The sequence below is a fragment of the Phodopus roborovskii genome, unplaced genomic scaffold (assembly GCF_943737965.1).
Source record: "Phodopus roborovskii unplaced genomic scaffold, PHOROB, whole genome shotgun sequence".
Classification (NCBI taxonomy): Eukaryota; Metazoa; Chordata; class Mammalia; order Rodentia; family Cricetidae; genus Phodopus; species Phodopus roborovskii.
This window is the reverse complement of record NW_026126571.1, coordinates 26,502,534-26,521,081: the sequence shown is the minus strand read 5'-3', so window position 1 is coordinate 26,521,081 and position 18,548 is coordinate 26,502,534. Positions and strand designations below refer to the sequence as shown.

At 39.8% G+C, this 18,548-nt stretch overlaps 1 protein-coding gene across 2 annotated transcripts in view; it reads left to right on the top strand.

Moving 5' to 3' along the window:
* The window catches only part of Ube3c (ubiquitin protein ligase E3C), a 91,936-nt gene that overhangs the window by 52,421 nt on the left and 20,967 nt on the right, over positions 1 to 18,548 (top strand). For both annotated transcript variants that reach the window (XM_051203087.1, XM_051203086.1), the window contains exons 16-18: positions 1,685 to 1,782; positions 3,248 to 3,380; positions 8,706 to 8,953. In XM_051203087.1, the coding sequence (XP_051059044.1) occupies positions 1,685 to 1,782; positions 3,248 to 3,380; positions 8,706 to 8,953 (479 nt within the window). The remainder of the gene's footprint in view (positions 1 to 1,684; positions 1,783 to 3,247; positions 3,381 to 8,705; positions 8,954 to 18,548) is intronic.

Sequence of the window (18,548 nt, the reverse complement as noted above, 5' to 3'; positions counted from 1 at the left end):
CTGGTACTTTGTATCCCAGTCAGTACTTGGAACTGTCATGTTTTGTTTTGGTTGGTTGGTTTTTGCTTCTTTGACACAGAGTCTCACTGTGTAGCCCTAGCTGGTCTGGAGTTCTGGCTAACTCTGCCTCCCAAATACTGGGATTAAAGATATGCTCTCCACCATGTCCTCCTGGGATTATCATTTTAAAAAGACAATCTTACGGATATGACACGGCCTTTTCAGTAATGAATAGTAGCTATGGTTGCCTGGCCCTTCAACATACTGGCATTGATGAGGAAGGAATTCATGGGGCTTCACAACTTCTGAGAAGCTATGAGCACTTAATGTTTGGTAAGGAAGTAGAAGTCATTTTCTTTAGTAACAGCCTGTGATAGGTTGCCTATGCTCCAGTAGATCACAGAAAAGATGAGAGTTAGGAGACTAGTTGTGAGGAAAGTGGTCAGCAAGAACAGGAGGAGGATAAGAGAAGATATGTATATAGAGCTATGTATATGAGCATCGTATATTGTGTACATGTATGAAATTGTCAAAACTATTTTTAAAAATTTAGCCATTTAAAAGTATATGGCAGACTAGATATGTAGCACAGTGGTAGAACACTTGCTTAACCTTGACAAACCCTGCATTTCATCCCTAGCTCCACCAAAGAGTAAATGAGATATCTCGTTGTAATTTTTTACTCTGCATTCCCCAACTGACTAATGATATTGAGTGTATTTTCATGTGCTTTTTTTTTTAATTATTGCATTTGGAGGGTTTAAAATATGTTATAGATATAATTTATATTTCTGTTTGTCTTTTTTTTTTTTTTGTGGGGGACAGGGAAGCAGGATCTTTCTATGTAGTCCTGGCTGTCCAGGCTGGTCTACAACTCATAGAGATGCTTGTGTTTGCCTAAGTGCTGGGTTTAATAGTGTGAGCCACTTCTACCTAGCTAAAGGGGATTTTTATTTATTTATTATACATTGTTGTTTTACCTGTATAAGGGTGTCAGGTCCCCTGGAATTGTAATCACAGTTGTGAGCTGCCATGTAGGTGCTGGGACTTGAACCCAGATCCTCTGGAAGAGCAGTCAGTGTGCTTAGCTGCTGGGCCCCCTCTCCAGCCCTAAAAGGAAATCTTAAATTGTTAAAAAAGTTGTCCAGATTCTTTCTGTTCTGATAAAGCCTGGGTGGGACCTTAGCGGGAAACCCTTGGCTTGCACCAAGGTGTCTACATACAGAACCAGGTTACTACTTTGCATGAAAGGAGAGGTGATGCACTTCGACAGGTCCCCAAGGGGAGGGACCAAGGTGTGCCTGGTTACTAACTCATTCAAATGAGTTTGAAAGGGTTTCGTTGTACTAAGCTGTTTTCTTACCAGTATAGGTCAACTGGATTCACACAGCCTTCTCCTAGGCAACTCTTGACATGCATGTGTATCTGTCCCAGAGGAAAAAGCAGCTATACAGAGACCTAGCAATTTAGCTCTGACATCCTGGGTATCACTCACCTGGCTGGAATGACTCAGTTTTCAGACTTGACCTGGAGGGTGTGTTCATGAAACTAGAAATAGATAGAATCACTAGGTTATTTTAGATTCTTAAAATGATTTTATAAATCCTGATTTTAGTAGCTGGCAGTGAATGGAAAGGAAAGGAAAATACAAGACAAACTAAATGAGTTTTAACATGTGTTGCAGTGGGTCTGGAGTCCCCACCCCTGTCTGTGTCTGAGGAACGACAGCTTGCCATTCTGACAGAACTGCCTTTTGTGGTTCCATTTGAGGAGCGAGTAAAGGTATGCCTTTCAGACCCTGTGATGCTAACTTAACACACTGAGTAAAATATCTCCAATTTCATACTTAAAATCCAGCCAGATACTTCTCTGTACAAGTTAAAACAATGCTTTCCCTTGTAGTTAGCTGAGTAGCCAATTAGACTAGAGATTTCTGATAGTGAGGCCTATGGAATGTTGTTTAAACTGTCAAAGTTTTACTGAAAATGCCTTTTTTTTTTTTTTTTGTAAAATTTCTTTGTGTACCTTCATTAAAAAGTTATGACCATCTCTGCTTTGAAAAATGGACAGATATCTTAGCTCCTTGCCAGATGATTTTGACAGATGTATAAAAGATTATATATGTTTCCAGTTTAATTTGCTAAGTTTTCCTCTCAGGTACTGGCCTCTATTTTTTCAGGCCTACTTACATTCTTTGTCCAGGGCAAACAAAAGAATGGACTGACCATCCTAAAGGCTCTAGGTCAGTGGTTCTCAACCTTCCTAATGCTGCAACCCTTTAATACAGTTCCTCATGTTGTGTTGATCCTCAAACATAAAATTATTTCATTACTACTTCATAACTATAATTTTGCTACTGTTACAAATCATAATGTAAATATTTTTGGAGATAAAGGTTTGCCAAAGGGGTCACAACTCCACAGGTTGAGAGCTGCTGTTCTAGATGTTCATAAAAATGCCAATATATGCTGGGGTTTGGTGGCACATGCCTTTAATCCCAGCACTCAGGAAGCAGAGTCAGGCAGATTTCTGTTGAGTTCAGTGCCAGCCTTGTCTACAGAGTGAGTTCCAGGACAGGCTTCAAAGCAACAAAAAAAAAAAAAACCCTGCCTCTAAAAACAAACAAATAAATAAATAAATACCCAGCACAGTGTTCCCTCTAATGGTATTTCTGCCTCATAGACATTTGAATTTTATTCTTGGGGGAAATACTCTAAGATTAGCATATTGCTTTAAAAGCTTCACTTCCTTCATAAATAATATTTTCAGCAGTGGGTTGTGTATATCTGTATCTGTGAGTTCTACAGAGTTCATGCAGAGGTTGGAGAACAACTTTAGGAATCTGTTATCTCCTTTGATCATGTCCCAGATCAAACTCAGGTCATAACTCTTGACAGAAAGTATCTTACCTTCCAGGTCATCTCAGTACCCCCTACCTGTCTAAATTTTAAGAAGTACTTGATAAGTGAACACGTACTGTGGCATAGGCCTTTCAAAACACTATAAATACAGGGGAAATACTTTAAAAATACTCATTTCTTGAAAAAGTTAATATTTGCTGCCTTGTATATAAAAATTGATGCTATAGTTTATAGAGATACAAAGTTAAAACATGTAACAGTTTTGCTTAGATTGTGCTTGTGCTCACTTTGGCAGCACATATATTAAAATTAGAATGATACAGAGAAGACTGTGCCTTATAACCACAAGTGTATTGTTTCTAATAACAACTTTACCTTTTCGCTAGATCTTTCAAAGGTTGATTTATGCAGATAAACAAGAAGTTCAAGGAGATGGTCCATTTCTGGATGGGATCAATGTCACAATAAGAAGAAATTATATTTATGAAGATGCTTATGACAAACTTTCTCCAGAAAATGGTATATACATATAGTACTTTGTGTGCCTACATATATCAGGGGGAAGTGAGAATTACTATAGAAAATGGTAGTTGTTGTTGGGCATAGTGGTGCACACCTTTAGTCCTATTACTTAGATGGCAGAGGCAGGTGGAACTTAGTTAATTTGAGGCCACTCTGGTCTACATGCTGAGTTTCAGGACAGCCAGGGATATAAAGTGAGACCCTCTCAAATAAATACATACATACAAGAGCTGGGCATTGGTGCCCGGTGCCTTTAATCCCAGCACTTGGGAGGTAGAGGCAGGCGGATCTCTGTGAGTTCGAGGCCAGCCTGTTGTACAAAGCAAGTTCCAGGACAGTTTCCAAAGCAATACAGAGAAACCCTGTCTCAAAAAACAAAACAAAACAAAACGAAACGAAACAAAATAAAACACCACAAATAAAAGAAAATAGTAAATAAAAAAAAAAAAAAAAGTTCTGTTGCACTGGTGCTGGGTTTGATGGTACATGCCTTTAACTCTGCATAGGAATATATACACAGATATAACCAGTAGTAGACTACTTGACTGACTAGCATGGGAGAGAGACTAGTTTCAGTTCCCTGGGAGGAAAGGTTTTGTTTTGGTTGGTTTTTTTTTTTTTTTTTTTTTTTTCCCCTGTACATAATTTGTTCTATTAAGACTTTGTTCATTTTATACTAAGGAGGGATCCTGGGTAAGTGTTTTAACCACGAACTGAACTCCCAGCCCTCTGTATGACAGTTTTAAAACTGACATGTAGTAGATAAAATTTAGTGAATTTGAACTACCAAAGCATAGTACTAAAATTGATAGGTACCCACAAGCATTTTAGATTGCCAGTTTTTTGTTTTAAAGACAACCTTTTGCCCTCATTACCATGGTATGTCTTGTTCCTATTGCTGCCTATAATTCCAAAACTGTAGGCGGCACTCATTTCATTATGTTTGTTCTTGAGACAGGATCTCCCTATGTAGTCGGTCCTATTGTTAATCCATAATCCTCCTGCTTCAGCTTCCTGAGTGCTGCAGCAATTGCTTTACATTTTATATTTTGTTATAAATGTGTGACCAATTGTAAGTCATTAAGTAAACGCTGCTGCAATCTGTATTATTTTAAAAAATAGTACTTCAGTAACAGTACTGTAAAGAAAATTGCACTTCAAAAATCTGAAAGACAGTGATACATGATTTATCTTGTTTTAATACTTAACATTCAGTGCTAAGTACTGTAATAGGAACAATTTAAACTCCAGTATATCATTATCTGTGGTCCTGCATATAATCAGTGTTTGATCAGTGCAAAGTACTCAGAATAAAAGCTCTGTCACCTTTGGTCCATTGTAAAAAGTTAGATGGGAAATCATATTTGCTTCCCTTTGAGAGAACCATTTCATTTTATTTTTAAGGAAAACTAAGCCTTTAGCTTGTAATTATTTTCACTGCCCAATTAAAGAGTAAATGTTGTCAGTGTGGTGATAGTAGAAGAAAACTAGTGCCAGCAGTTCCTTTCTGTTCTCTGGGAGATAAGGTTTTACATAATTTATTTGTCATTTGAGCTGTGCAATGCTTTCTCAAGCCCTGCGTGGTAAACTCTTTCAGTTCAGGTCTGAGGTAAGACTGTGGAATCCCAACCAGGCCAGGTTTCTCTTGTCTTCAGGATTTGTTTCCACATATTGTGGATTAGGGAGATGGACACAGGTACCTGGGGTTTAGGGAAGCATGCTCTCCAAAACCCACGTGTCTCTTTGGAATCCTGTTGCAGCTCATAAGTCAACCCTCATTCTTACTTTATTATCCAGTTCGGTGCTTGTCTCTCCCCTTTACCTTATTTAAATGTACCCTTTGCTAAATGCACTCAGCAGATGTTCAGGCAGTGCCTGTTGAAGTTGTAGCTGAACCTGGAAAAAGTATAATTATCATGAGAAGTGTGGATGATTGTCTTGGCAGGAAGGCTGGAGGTTTCGCTGAAGAGGTGGAACTGAAACCAGGATTTTTGGGAAAGGCTGACACATAGGATACGGGGCCTGTGTCTAACTCCATACTCCTCTCTGAGGCCTCTGTAATGTTGGAGTGTATGTGAACTTTTCAGCCAAAGACAGACTTTGTTCTGTAGGCAATTTTAATTGAACTTTAAGAATTTCAGGTAGAGTTTAGTTTTTAGGAGTAAGGATTTTTAAACCATGGATAAAAGTTGTTTGAAATTTTGCTAGACAGATTATCTCAGAACTTTTAATTTCCTTAAAAGAAAATAATAGGAATGCTATATTAACTTAATTTACATACAACCAGTTAATGTAATTATTTCATTTATTATCTAGTCATTAAAGCCAATCCTTTATTGGTGTGCATGATCTCATTTCATCTCAGAGGCTTTCTAAACAGTGTGAGTTAGCCCTTTACGAAGTCAGTCATGTGGAGATGGAGAAAACTGGGAACATATTTGCCGGCCTGGACCCATGGAAACCATGTGCTCCTTGCAGTTTTGTGTTGCAGTGTTACAGGACTCTACCACAGAGAGAAGGTGGAGTAGTCTTCGCCCAGAAGTGCTTTGAGAACTGTGGGACTGTCTTACCACAATCCTGGTACTTGTGCTCCTCCCATGCTCCCAGCAGCCTCAGCTATGTCATTTCCTGAGACTACCTTCTTCAGGAAGTTGGTTTTATTTCATTTAATGGCAGAATTCATTACATTAATTAAGGATAAAATCAAATTGGTGTTTTTCTTAGGTTCCCTCCCACACTGAAATCTTAAAATGAAATCAGATTATTTCTAATTTGTTCTTAGAAACAAATTGTTTCAAGATCTCTAAAGGCTAGATTTTATGCTGAAAATTTATTCATTCAAATTTATACTGTACATTCTCATAGGTAAGCTTCCAGAAAGTCTACAGTCCTTAACAGGCTACATTTTGAGAATAGCCCTGGGAACCCTCAATGTCAGAGCCTTCAATGCCTTGGTCCCAAGGTTTAGGGAGAGATTCAAAGATGACTAAGGGCAACAATTTCTCAGTTAGAATGTTTTTTGCACTACTAGCCCTTAGCAGTGAGTACAAGATCTCACGTGTAGTAGTAAATAAATATTCTTCTTTCCTTCGTGTATTGCCCCTTCTGTCCCTCCCCCACCCCCTTTTTAAGACAGGGTTTCTCTGTAGTTTTGGAACTTGTCCTGGAACTTACTCTGTAGATCAGGCTGGTCTTGAACTCACAGAGATCCACCTGTTTCTGCCTCCCAAGTGCTGGGATTAAAGGTGTGCACTACTGTCCATGTACAGACTTCCCAGCATACCTTCTGCTTTGGGTAAATGACAAATGGAAGCTACTGTTATTCCTAGACAAAATGAAGAGCAAGCTGTAGTCCTGGTAAGGTGGGTTTGTTCACCAGTGTCCCACTGAAAATATGCGTGTGTCCCTGCTGTTGGTCCAGGATATACCCTCCTTTTTGCCTGCTCTGTGGGTGGCAGAAGTGGCATTTCTTGGTGATTAGTTCTGTATCATATGATATCACTGATTCCTTTCCTAGTTTTCAGACATGTTAGTCTCCCATGCCCCTCTTCTGGGAAGTATTTAACTCTTTCTAAACACTCTTCCCTAAGCTCCATTCTTTTTTGGGGATAGGGAACAGTTGTCCATCATGCCACCCTCCACCCCCATTAATTTTTCAGATTCTAGTCAACAGTAGTATTTTTTCCAAATTTGATTTATAGTTATATAGTTAATAAATGGCATTAAGAAGACCAGTATACCTTTAAAATGACCCATTAATTGCTTATTCTTTTTCTCCCTCTCACCCCTTTACCCCCTCCATCTCACCTCCCTACCCCCCCAAAGGGAACATACACACCTACCTACCTACCTACCTACCTGGGTGTCCTAGAATTTACTGAGTAGTGTGTAGAGCAGGCTGGCCTCCAAATCACAGAGATCCATCTGTTCTACCTCCTCGAGCTGGGATTAAAGCTGTGTGCCACCATGTCCCACTTGTTTTTTAGACATTTTGATCTGGAACAATGAGGTGTCCTGAACTTAACAAATAATTTTTTGTTTGTTTCCTGTTTTTTGAGACAGGGTCTCTTTATGTAGCTCTGGCTGCCCTGGAACTCAATGTAGAACAAGCTGGCCTTGAACTCACTGAGATCATCCTACCTCTGTCTCCTGAGTTCTGGAATTAATGACATGTATCACTACACTCAGCAACAAGTAAATTTTTTTTTAATTAAAAAAACCTTTTAACACAGAAGCAGTGACATGAAATTTAGTTCTTTTGAAAAGAGACACTTGTCATCTCAGAGTATTAAATCCTTAAACAAAATGTGATATGTCACAAACCAGTTTACTCCTTAAACAATCTCTCAGGTTACTATTTCCTGCAACCTTCATAAAGTGCATGTTTCAGCTGCCAGAGTCATAGACACAGTTGGATTCACAGAACTACCTGGTGTGCACTATTATGTCCTTATGGGGACTAAAGCCCAGCTAAACGTGGGCAGTGAAAGGCTCAACTATACTGAGAAAGTCTCCCATTACACTCAACTCATTCTCAGATTGAAAGTGTGGAAGTAAAAAGTTTCCTCATTTTTTCATTTACATGTCTAGAAGTCAGGATATTGGTGTAGAAAATAAACAGCTATGTATGTATTTCCACCACATGCAATGAAAAAAGGTGGCACAAAAGATGTCAATAGTTTGTTTCCTTCTCAGACACTTTCCTAGCTTGCTGTGAATCTTCATTCATAGTAAATCTTGAACTCTAGAAAATTGGAAGATGACAGTATCTTTAGCTTATATTCAAGCTTGTCTTTGATTGGAACTGCTTTGTGAATCATTCCAATGATGAACTCTATGACAAGGTTGTTAGGACTGTTCACTATTACCTATTATTCTTGTCGTCCCCAAACCTGTATCTTTTTAGAAAAAGTCTCTTAGGCACCCAGTTCAGTTGCCTGACTTTCCTCTTCAGAGATGATGGGTTGTTCTTCCACAGAATCTTTCTCCCACTTGCTCAAACTAACCAACCATCTCCTATGTGATATATCCATGGGAAAAGGCTTTCCATGTAGGTCCTGGGAAAATTCCCATCAGTTTTATTGGTTGCCAATATTTTTAATGGGACCGTCTATATAAAAGTTGGTATTTCTAGATTATGTTTATTTTGTTTATTTGCATTTTAAGTAACTTTGATGTCATTGTCTCTTTAATATTGCTGCTCTGTTGAATCATAAATGTTAAATGTCCCTGATTAATAGTCTCAATGCCTTTACGTAATGCTTCTGTAATACTGTTTGATTTATTGCTCTTTTTTTTTTTTTTTTTTTTTTTTTTAAATAGAACCTGATTTGAAAAAACGGATTCGTGTGCACTTGCTTAATGCCCATGGCCTGGATGAAGCTGGCATTGATGGTGGTGGTATTTTCAGAGAGTTTTTAAATGAACTACTGAAATCTGGATTTAACCCCAACCAGGGATTCTTTAAAACTACTAATGAAGGGCTTCTATACCCCAACCCAGCTGCTCAGATGCTTGTGGGAGATTCTTTTGCAAGGCATTACTACTTCCTTGGCAGAATGCTTGGAAAGGTAATCTTTGTATAAAAATTGCTCGAAACAAAATGTCACTTCACTGTTTATTTATATGGAGTTGTGGTCTAAATTTCATCATTATTATTATTCAAAATTGTTAAAAGTCGTTTTGGTGATCCCTAGCTAGTACTTATTTATATAGCAACTACAGTTCATCATAATGCATTGCATGGGCAGTAATTAGACTAAAAAAATAACTGATATATTACAAAACAGGAAGTAGCTACCTATATTTATTTTTGTTTGATTTCTGTGTGTGCGTAGCCATAGTTTGACATTGGGTGCCTCCCACTGTTGCTCCCTACCTTCCTTATTCTTTGAGATAGGCTCTCTCACTGAACCTGGAGCTAGTTGATTCAGTTAACTGACCAAGCCTCAGCTTTCCCCCACCTCCCTAGCACTGGAAATACAGGTGCATGCTGCCCTGCCTAGCTGTGATTTTTGTTTGTTAATGTGTGTGAGTGATAGAAATGGAACTCCTCCTGTTTGCCTGGCAAGCACTTTACCTGTTTAGCCATCACCCAGCCCCAAAAGTACTATTTTAACTTTGTTCAATGTGGTTTAGACATGTCACATGAAAAGGGAGTATAGAATTGAATGCAAACTTCAGGTTTAATGATGAAATATGCAGGGGCTGGAGAGATGGCTCAGTGGTAAGACCACTGACTGTTCTTCCAGAAGACCCAGGTTCAGTTTCCAGCACCCATGTGACAGCTAACAACTGCTGTAACTACAAGTCTGACACCCTCACACAGACATACATGCCTGAAAAACACCAATGCAAATGAAATTTTAAAGAAATAAATGGTGAAATATGCAGTGTTCCCTCTTATTCAAGTCAGAAACAAGACAAGGGTACACTTGGCCCTGAGGGATCAGCATTGTAATTGTTCCCCAAAAATAACCAACAAAATATGGTTGTTATATTTACTGGATGCTAATGTTTTTAAATGTGGTGCTTTTACATCCAAGCATATGTTTCTAGATTATTTTGTTTGCTTATTTGCATTTTAAGTAAAAATGTTGGTTACTACTAATTATGGAAGAATATGTCTATCAGGCTGTTCCAGTAAAAATCAGCTAAAATTCATTTGTATTGTGTCTTAAATGAATATGTGTTTGTGTTCTAATTTGATCCCAGGGGACATAAGCAGTTTTGTAGAGGAAGTCTCTCTCTCTCTCTCTCTCTCTCTCTCTCTCTCTCTCTCTCTCTCACACACACACACACACACACACACACACACACACACACACACACACACAATATCCAAGACAGCAAAGTCAGTTAATGGGACCTTTAAGGCCGATGTGGTCTGATGACCCACCTTCTCCTGTTGCCGGCACTTGAGCCACACACTCCAACCATCTTCATTCAGTTCTTGTGCTCAGCAGTCTCTGCTGTCCCAGGCCTCTAAGGGGGCTGCTTACTTCTTCACATCTATCAGTGCTTAGCCCTCATACTGTGGCATGTGCCTCTCACTGTTAGCAAGTGTCTTCCGTTTCCTTTTGAACTCTGAAACCCTGGCTCTTAATAGCTTATTCAATACCAATTGAATGAAATTAAAAGTTCTCTTGATAACGTAGACAATAGAAGTTTTGAATGAAAAGGATTAAAAATTCTCATCAAGCAGCAGCATACAGCTTGTTTCTCAGTCTGGTCTAGAGGGGAAAGGATTGAGGATTAGTTAAAGTGTGGAGAAAGACTAGAGAGTAGCTTTGGTGTCAAAGGGCTCACTGTGAGTCTCAGGGTTTGGGTCAGCCAACTGCCCTTGGAGGAAACTCTGCTCTCTGTAACCCAGAAAGTCCTCACTCAGACATGCTCCCTGAAATCACCCTCAAGTACCAGCTAGGAGTGACTCAGCAGATCTGGTCTTTGCAAGGTAGATTATAAGCCTGGGTACTTGGGGTTTTCCAGAGCAAAGGCCAACCTTTGAATAAAGCACACAGCCCCGGGTCTGACCTGGAGGGGCAGGGAGTAGGGTAGTGGTGGTGGTGATGGCGTAAGGAACGCTCCTCAGAGAGATTTCCTGGTGGTCACTTGGGCTTCTGGGAGCTCCTCCTGGGGCCGCCATACTTTGGCTTGGGAATTGTGGGGGGGGCCAAGGAGATGTGGGAAAACCATGCACCTGCTCCCCTCAGATGTCAGGCCAAAGGGACAGTGAGGTGTGACCTCCTCTTGGCCCATGGCCTGACCAGCCCTGCAATCCCATCTCCCTTCCTGGGGAGACAAAGGGAAGCAGTGGATTTCTGCTATCAGGCTCAATACTTTTTTAAAGATTTATTTTTATTTTTAATTATGTGTTTGTGTGTGGATATGTGTATGTGAGTGCAGGTACACTTGGAGGCCAGAGGCATTGAATCACTCTGAAGCTGGAGTTACGGGCATTTATGAGCTGACTGACGTAAGGACTGTGAACTGAACTCAGGTGTTCTGGAAAAACAGCATGCTGCTCTTTACCACTGAGCCATCTCTCCAGCCCTGCCTCCAAGCACTTAACTACCCAGTTCTTATTAGTATGATACAGGAAAGATTTTTACACCACCCTCTGACTCAGAAACCCGTTTTGAGTCCTTGTAGCTGAGATAAAGAGTACCCAGCCAGTTGTAGCAGTGCAGCTGAAGTTTCAACATAGCAGAGGGAAAAGGTGGCTCATCTGCCCTCCCTTCTTCTCCTGGCCTACTTTCAATTTCAATTATGCCCCCAAGGATTTTCCTTTTTTGGAGACAGGGTCTCTCTGTATAGTCCTGGTGTCCTGGAGCTCACTATGTAGATCAGGCTTGGCCTCAAAGTCACAGAGATCCATCTGCTTTTACCTCCTGAGTGCTGGGATTACATGCATGAGCTACCGTACCCAGCCTGAGTTATGGTTTTAAAATATAGAAGAAAGATGTAGCATATTTGGTAATATAAAGTAGCATTGTAGTGTACACACAACATACCCACTAATGACACTTATTACCAAGCCTGATGACCTGAGTTTGATCTCTGTATTCAGAGTGGTAAAAAAAAACCAACTCCCACAAATTGTCCCCTAGCTTTTGTATGCATGCCATGGTGTATGCCTCTTCCTTAAATAAATAAATGTAATGGGGGGTGTAAAACTTAGTATCTTTAGCTGTCAGATGCAAATTTAAAAAAAAGGTTTTTTGTTTTGTTTTGTTTTGAGATACCATCCTTTCCAATTAGAATAGCTACTATTGAAAGACATAGGCAGGCATGGTGGCTCATGCCTATAATCTTAATATTCAGACTGCATGATGATTATTTTAAGTTCTATACTAGCCTGGGCTATGGGTGGGTGAAATGCTTATGAGAAAAGGAGGAAAAGAATTTTGATGCACAGTTAGTGAGTATGTATATATAGACTCTAGCGTAATTCCTCAAAGAGCAAATAGAGATCTCCAGTCTGGAAGCTCATTCTTATAATGCCTACTATGTTCCCTGAAAATGAAGTCAGCATGTCAGCTCCTCGTTGCCCATATTCAATTGCTACACTAATCATAATAGCTAAGGTGTGAAATTTACCTAGGTGCTCAACAGTGGAACAGATAAAGAAATTGTAGTAGTAAATGTACATGATGGAATAATATTCAGCTATAAAGAATAAAGTCTTGCCATTTGCAGCAAAATAAATGGAACTCCTTTAATTCCAACATTTGGGAGGCAGAGGCACCCATTTGTGAGTTCAAGGCCCACCAGATCTACAGAGCAAGTTCCAGGACAGCCAGGGCTACAAAAAGAAATTCTGTCTCAGAAGGGGGAAAAAAATGGGACTCAACAACATTGTATTGAGTGAAGTAGTTCAGACACAGAAAGGCAAGTACCACACTTTGGTGAAACTTTTGTGAAAGCTAAATTTGGTTTGTCCTAAATGTAGAATAATGATAAATAGGAATTGAGAAGAAAAGAGTAGATAAGGAAGGCTGGGTTTGATCAGTGAGCACTGCGTGCATGTGTAGAAATGATCACACTGTGAACCCCATTCATCTTAAAGTGTGATGGCACATGCTTTAATTTCAGCACCTAGGAGGCTAAAGCAAGAAGATTGTGAGTTCAAGGCCAACCTGAACAAGACCTTGACTCAAAAAGCAAAGACTGGGCAAGTAGCTCCGTGATAGAGTAGTTGTACACACTTTTTAACCCCCATACTACAGAATAAAAATAGATGTGAATTAATTTAATTATTTTTAAAACTAGCTCCTTGAGAATAGTGATTGATTTAGTTCCACAGAGTTTTCTGCATGGGAATTCCTAAGGGGTTTCTGAAATATTTGTTTATCATCTGATTGTAAGAGGTTAAGTTTGCATCAGCATGTCTGCATCCAAATGAATGCACCCATACAGCACTAATAGTGTGCACCTGAACATTAAATCTGTAAGAGAAGAAAACTATCTATTGATTGATTATGGTATTTATTGGGTCATAATATATTTAAATTTTCTTAATGCATATGTTAGTGATTGTTTACTGTGATAAAGTGCACAAAGGTCTTCAGAGCAGCTTTGCACAGGAAGAATTACCTCCCGTCACTGGTCACTTCTCAGTTAAAAGTTCCATTAGCAGATGGTTCCTGCCAGGGCTGTGGGTCATGGCTGCACTTTGTTGCCTGTAAATCAGGCTCTAGACAGGGATAAGTAAACAGCCTGGGATGTGGTCATGTCATGTTGGACTTTTTTACAGACAGAAGCACCTTAGTCCATTTAAGCCAATTAAGTTCAGAATATTTATTGGAACAAATCCTTTATCGTATTTGAATTCTACTTGAAAATTTTTCCCCTTGATTCAGAATATTGATTTAATTGGAACAGAATGCCTGTAAATCAGATTATTTGGTAATACCATGGTCATATATTTGAAAATTTTAATTAGCAGATTGTATAACTTCAGCATGCTTTATAATTGTGTATTTCAGTAGAGTAAGTATGCAGTTAATGTATCATAAAGTGTGATGTTGACAGTTAGCAGTTGATCTTGACCTTTCTGGAAGCTGAAAGAATTTATTCTTATATTGTCATTAGTGTCCCTTTAGAAAATGCTGTCTGGGTTCCAAGGTTTAAATCTGTAAAGCTTGAGGTGAGCATTAGGACCTTTGTTTGCCTCATCCTTCACATGACACAGCTCCTCTCCTCTGCAGTCAGTCATCTTTGAGCCCTAAGCTTAGTATATGGTTCCCCTGCCTCACCCATTGCCATCAGACCAAGGTTCTTGTTTTCCTTAGGTCTTGGCAATAGCACAGGCTTTCTACAACTGAGACAGAGCCTTTTACACAAATTCACTTTAATTTAGTAATGGTGCCAGACATGGTTATGCACAGCTTTAACTGGGGAGGCAGAGGCAGGAGAATCTCTGTGAGATTAAGGCTAGTCTAATCTACATAAGCAAGTTCCAGAACAGCCAGGACTAAATAGTGAGATTCTGTCTGAAAAACAAGAACAACAACTTCATGAATATGACTAGATGCACATGTGTTTTGTTCTTAAACAAGATCAGTTTGGAAAGGCAGTGATAAGTAGTAAATGAGCCCAATCTCTGATGTGAATTAGACCAAGTAAGGAATTCCTGGTCTTGATTGCATGACCTGAAAAGTCTTTAACTTTGATGTTACAAGTAGGTAGAGAAAGCACTCAAATAGGAAACCTTGATAGAAATTGGTAACAGTAGAACCTCAGCCCTGGTAGTGAAGAGCTGAAAAGGAGTTGTGAGCAAGGGCATTGTTGATGAGTCAGGGGTGAAAAGAAGAGGGTAGGAGGGGACTGCCTAGTTTACTCTGAGAACAGAAGGAAGCTAGGGAAGGTTGGGTAAGGATGACCAGTTATTCAGTTTAGATACCTGAGACATGCCTACGTACTTTAGGCAAACACTGTATTCAAGAACAAGGTGTGAACTGAGCTGCAGGCTGGAGGGGATGTATATAGAGGATGGAGCTTGGGAGCCAAGTTCCATGGAGCAGCAGAATTCCACAAAGGAAAGAGAGAGCAAGGAGAGTGCAGTCTCAGAAACCTCATAAGAACTGTCTTGAAGGAAAAGAAGGATGAAAGACATTTTCATTAGCAATAGACAAGCAAACTGCTGCGCTCACCCTTTACCTGAAGCACAGACCTGATGCTTTGAGGAAAGTGTGTTCTCCACAGGATGCCATTGGAGTGTATTTAGTTCAGGTAGAGCTAAGTGGTATTTGAGAGCGTGACTGGAGGTCTGTGATGGGAAGAAGACAGAAGGGCAGTCAGGCTGCTAATGATTCTCAGTGTTTCTCCCAGAGTGTGTTCACATACACAAGCAGAAAGACCTCAATAAGACATGGGAGGTATGCTTCAAAGGGTACTGAGATGGGTGAATAGAGCCTCTGTGGGAAGAAGGTTGATGTTCTCCAAGGATCACTCAGGAATAGCAGCTTTGCCTGAGAATTGATAGAAAACTATGTGTCCCTTGGGCTAGCTAACTAGCCAGCTATAGTCTGCATTCTGCCAGTCCTCACAACCTTTTCTGGGATGATCATGAGAGTAACTCCCCAGAGAAACATGTGTTGTCAGTTGACCAATGTCTGAATTAGAGTTAGCCAAAGTGTCCACTTACTAGAGAGAGGCAAGAAAAGATGAGCTGGGCCAGATGTGGCATCACCTATAACCCAAGCACTTGAGCAGGAATTCAAGGCAGCCTGGTCCATATGAGACCTTATATTAAGAAACTTAAGAAAAAAGAAATGAACTGGGTACAAACAAATTAAAAGCACAGACAGTGATTACAGGATCCCATCCTAAAATCTGTTTAGAGAGGAAACAGGAAGCTGGAGAGATGGTTCAATAGTTAAGAGCATATACTGTTCTTACAGAGGACCTACATGGTGGCTCACAACTATCCTAACTCCAGTTGTTTTGGATCTCCTTCTTCTGACCCCTAAGAGCACCAGAGAGGGAGGGAGGGAGATCAGTCTGTGATCAAAAGGGAAAGACAAGTGAAAAGGAGAAAAGGACTGGAGTCAGGGTAACATAGGGAGTTGGACAGGGATTACATAGGCTGTCAAACCCAGAGGGTGAAGAGGCTCTGGGTAGATAGAGTTGGTACACCGTGGAATAGACTTAAAGACCAGGTGTCATGGTGAGCTAGTGAAGGTGGCAAGAACTGAATAGCTAGAATGTTAGATCATGGCCATCTGGATCTCTGAAGTCACCAAAAGTTGTCATAAGACTGTTGGAATAAAAAGCTTTTGCTTTTTAATTTTATCATCCTTGTTATTATGTACATGATATGAAAGTGGGCATGTGCCACAATGTACTTTTGCAGGTCAGAGGTCAACTGTGAAAGTCAGTTCTTTCCACTATGGGTTTTAGAAATGGATCTCAGGTTCTCAGGCTTGCATGGCATTCACTCTTCCTGCTGAGCCCAGGAGTGAAAAATACTGAATTAAACAGGGCACAAGATGTCATGGGCCTGGCCCAGTATAGACATTACAAGGAGAATGTGTGCTCTGGAAGTATTGGTGCCAAAGTTACTGTCTCAGCTCTGGCACTAGGTATCTTTTTGGCAGGCACATCACAGTGTAGCCCAAGCTGTTCACTGCTAAGAAGACCAGCACTGCTAAGAAGTCCCCAGTGACCCCTAAATCTTAGATATGAAACCAGAACAGTCCGCGAAAGAAAGAAAGAAAAAAAAAAAAAAAGAGGCCTGAAGAGGCAGTGCAGTGGTTAAGAGCATACAGGAGTTACCAGCACACATATCAGGTAGCTGACCAGCACCTGTAGCTATTGGGGTAGGAGGGTTTGTGCCCTCTTCAGGCCTGCAAGGGCACTGAACTCACACAAAACTCACTCTCACAGACTCAAAACTGAATGGGTTAAATTTTTTAAAAAAGCAAATCAATTGATTTAATCAAAACTTAAAGCAGTTGTACCTATAAGAATACCAGTAACAGTTTGAGACACACACTCAGACACCCCCAGGCTGTTCCTCTTTAAGTAACAGAACAGCCAGGTTGTGTTCAGTTTCTTCTTTGGTTATACATCCACTGAGTCACTAGTGAGCAATTGCACACTCACTGACACTAACACACCTACAGGCAACAAAACAGGACTCTGCATCTGGTGGATTAGGCATGGTTGGAGGCCCGACCCCAGCTCTAATTTAGTGTCAGGTAACTGTTTGGGCCTAAATACTACTGGAGTTGGCTGTGACTGAAAACCAAAGATTTTAATTAAATGAGTCTTGTTGTTGTTGTTTGAGATCAGGTTTCTTTGTGTATCCTTGGCTGTCCTATATTTCTCTCTGTAGACCAGATGCCTTGGACAACAGAGATTTACCTGCCTCTGCCTCCTGAGAGCTGGGATCGAAGGCGTATGCCACCACTGCTGGCTTAAATGAGTCTTGATGGTAACCTAAAAGGGTCAAGAAAGGACAAGTGGTTTTACAAACAAACTCATGAAAATAGCCCTGTCTGTAAAATGTTGCCTGACAATAGTTGGCAACTAAATGTTTTAAGTGGATGGTACTATTGGTTCTACTTGGGCCTCTATATCAAAGATGAGGTATGTGTCCTGTAGAGTAGAAGCTTATGGCTCCAGATCCTCATGGGCCAGTCCAGTTCCTACATCTGAAGCTCAGTTCTAATGTGTTACCCTGGATATACATATTTATCTCAGACCTCTGTTTTGTTTTTCAAGCTATGTGGTTAGCATGATTGGAAGTAATTAAAATTATTATCTGCTTGCTCGTTTAGGATGTCTTTAAAACAAGACATCATCTCCTATAGTTTTTAGATTAAGTTATAAATGTTCACTTTAGAACTACCTGAAGATTGATAGAGATGCATTTGAAAAGCATTATTTTTTTATTGATTCTTAATGTAGTAAATTACCAAAGTTATTTGGCAGCAAACAGAAGTGGCCTGGGCTGTGGCTCACATTTTTTCTCCTGATAGAGCCACAATTTGCATTAATTACATTGAGACTGCACTCACTTATATTAAAAGGCTTCTACTATAATTAATCCTTTTCATTTCAAACCATTTTGGCACAATTTCTGGCTATAAACACTCATAAAGGACAGATAGCTGGAAAACACAGCACAGGGTTTCTTTATACCTATCTTTTTTTCCTGTGACAGGTAGTTATTGATATGTTTCTAGGAACAAGTGTGGTGCAATGGGCTGGAAAATGCTAAGTGGATTATTTTGCATAAAAAAATAGACAGTTTTAGAGTTGTATAACTAACCTGTATTTAAAAAATACCTTGATTTATGCTTGCATCTGTATCTCAGTTGCATACATTATGGAAATTTAATTTATAATCCATTTAGCTGATGCAGTCATAGTTTTCAGTGCTATCATTTATTAGTGCTTGTATATTAAATGCTCTAAAGGTTTAAACCTGCCTTATGTAAAAAATTATACCTATGCATTTACATTTTATGAGTCACAGTGGGATTTCTGCTTAAAATTCAGGTAGCCCTGATATATTTAACGAATTTCTCTGGTTTATTGTTACTAATGCAGAAATGGCAAACAATGACCTTCCATATTGAACATCCAATGATTTACACTCCAGCTTACTTTCAAAGTTCACTGTGTAAATGAGGGCTTTTTTTCAACACCTGGGAT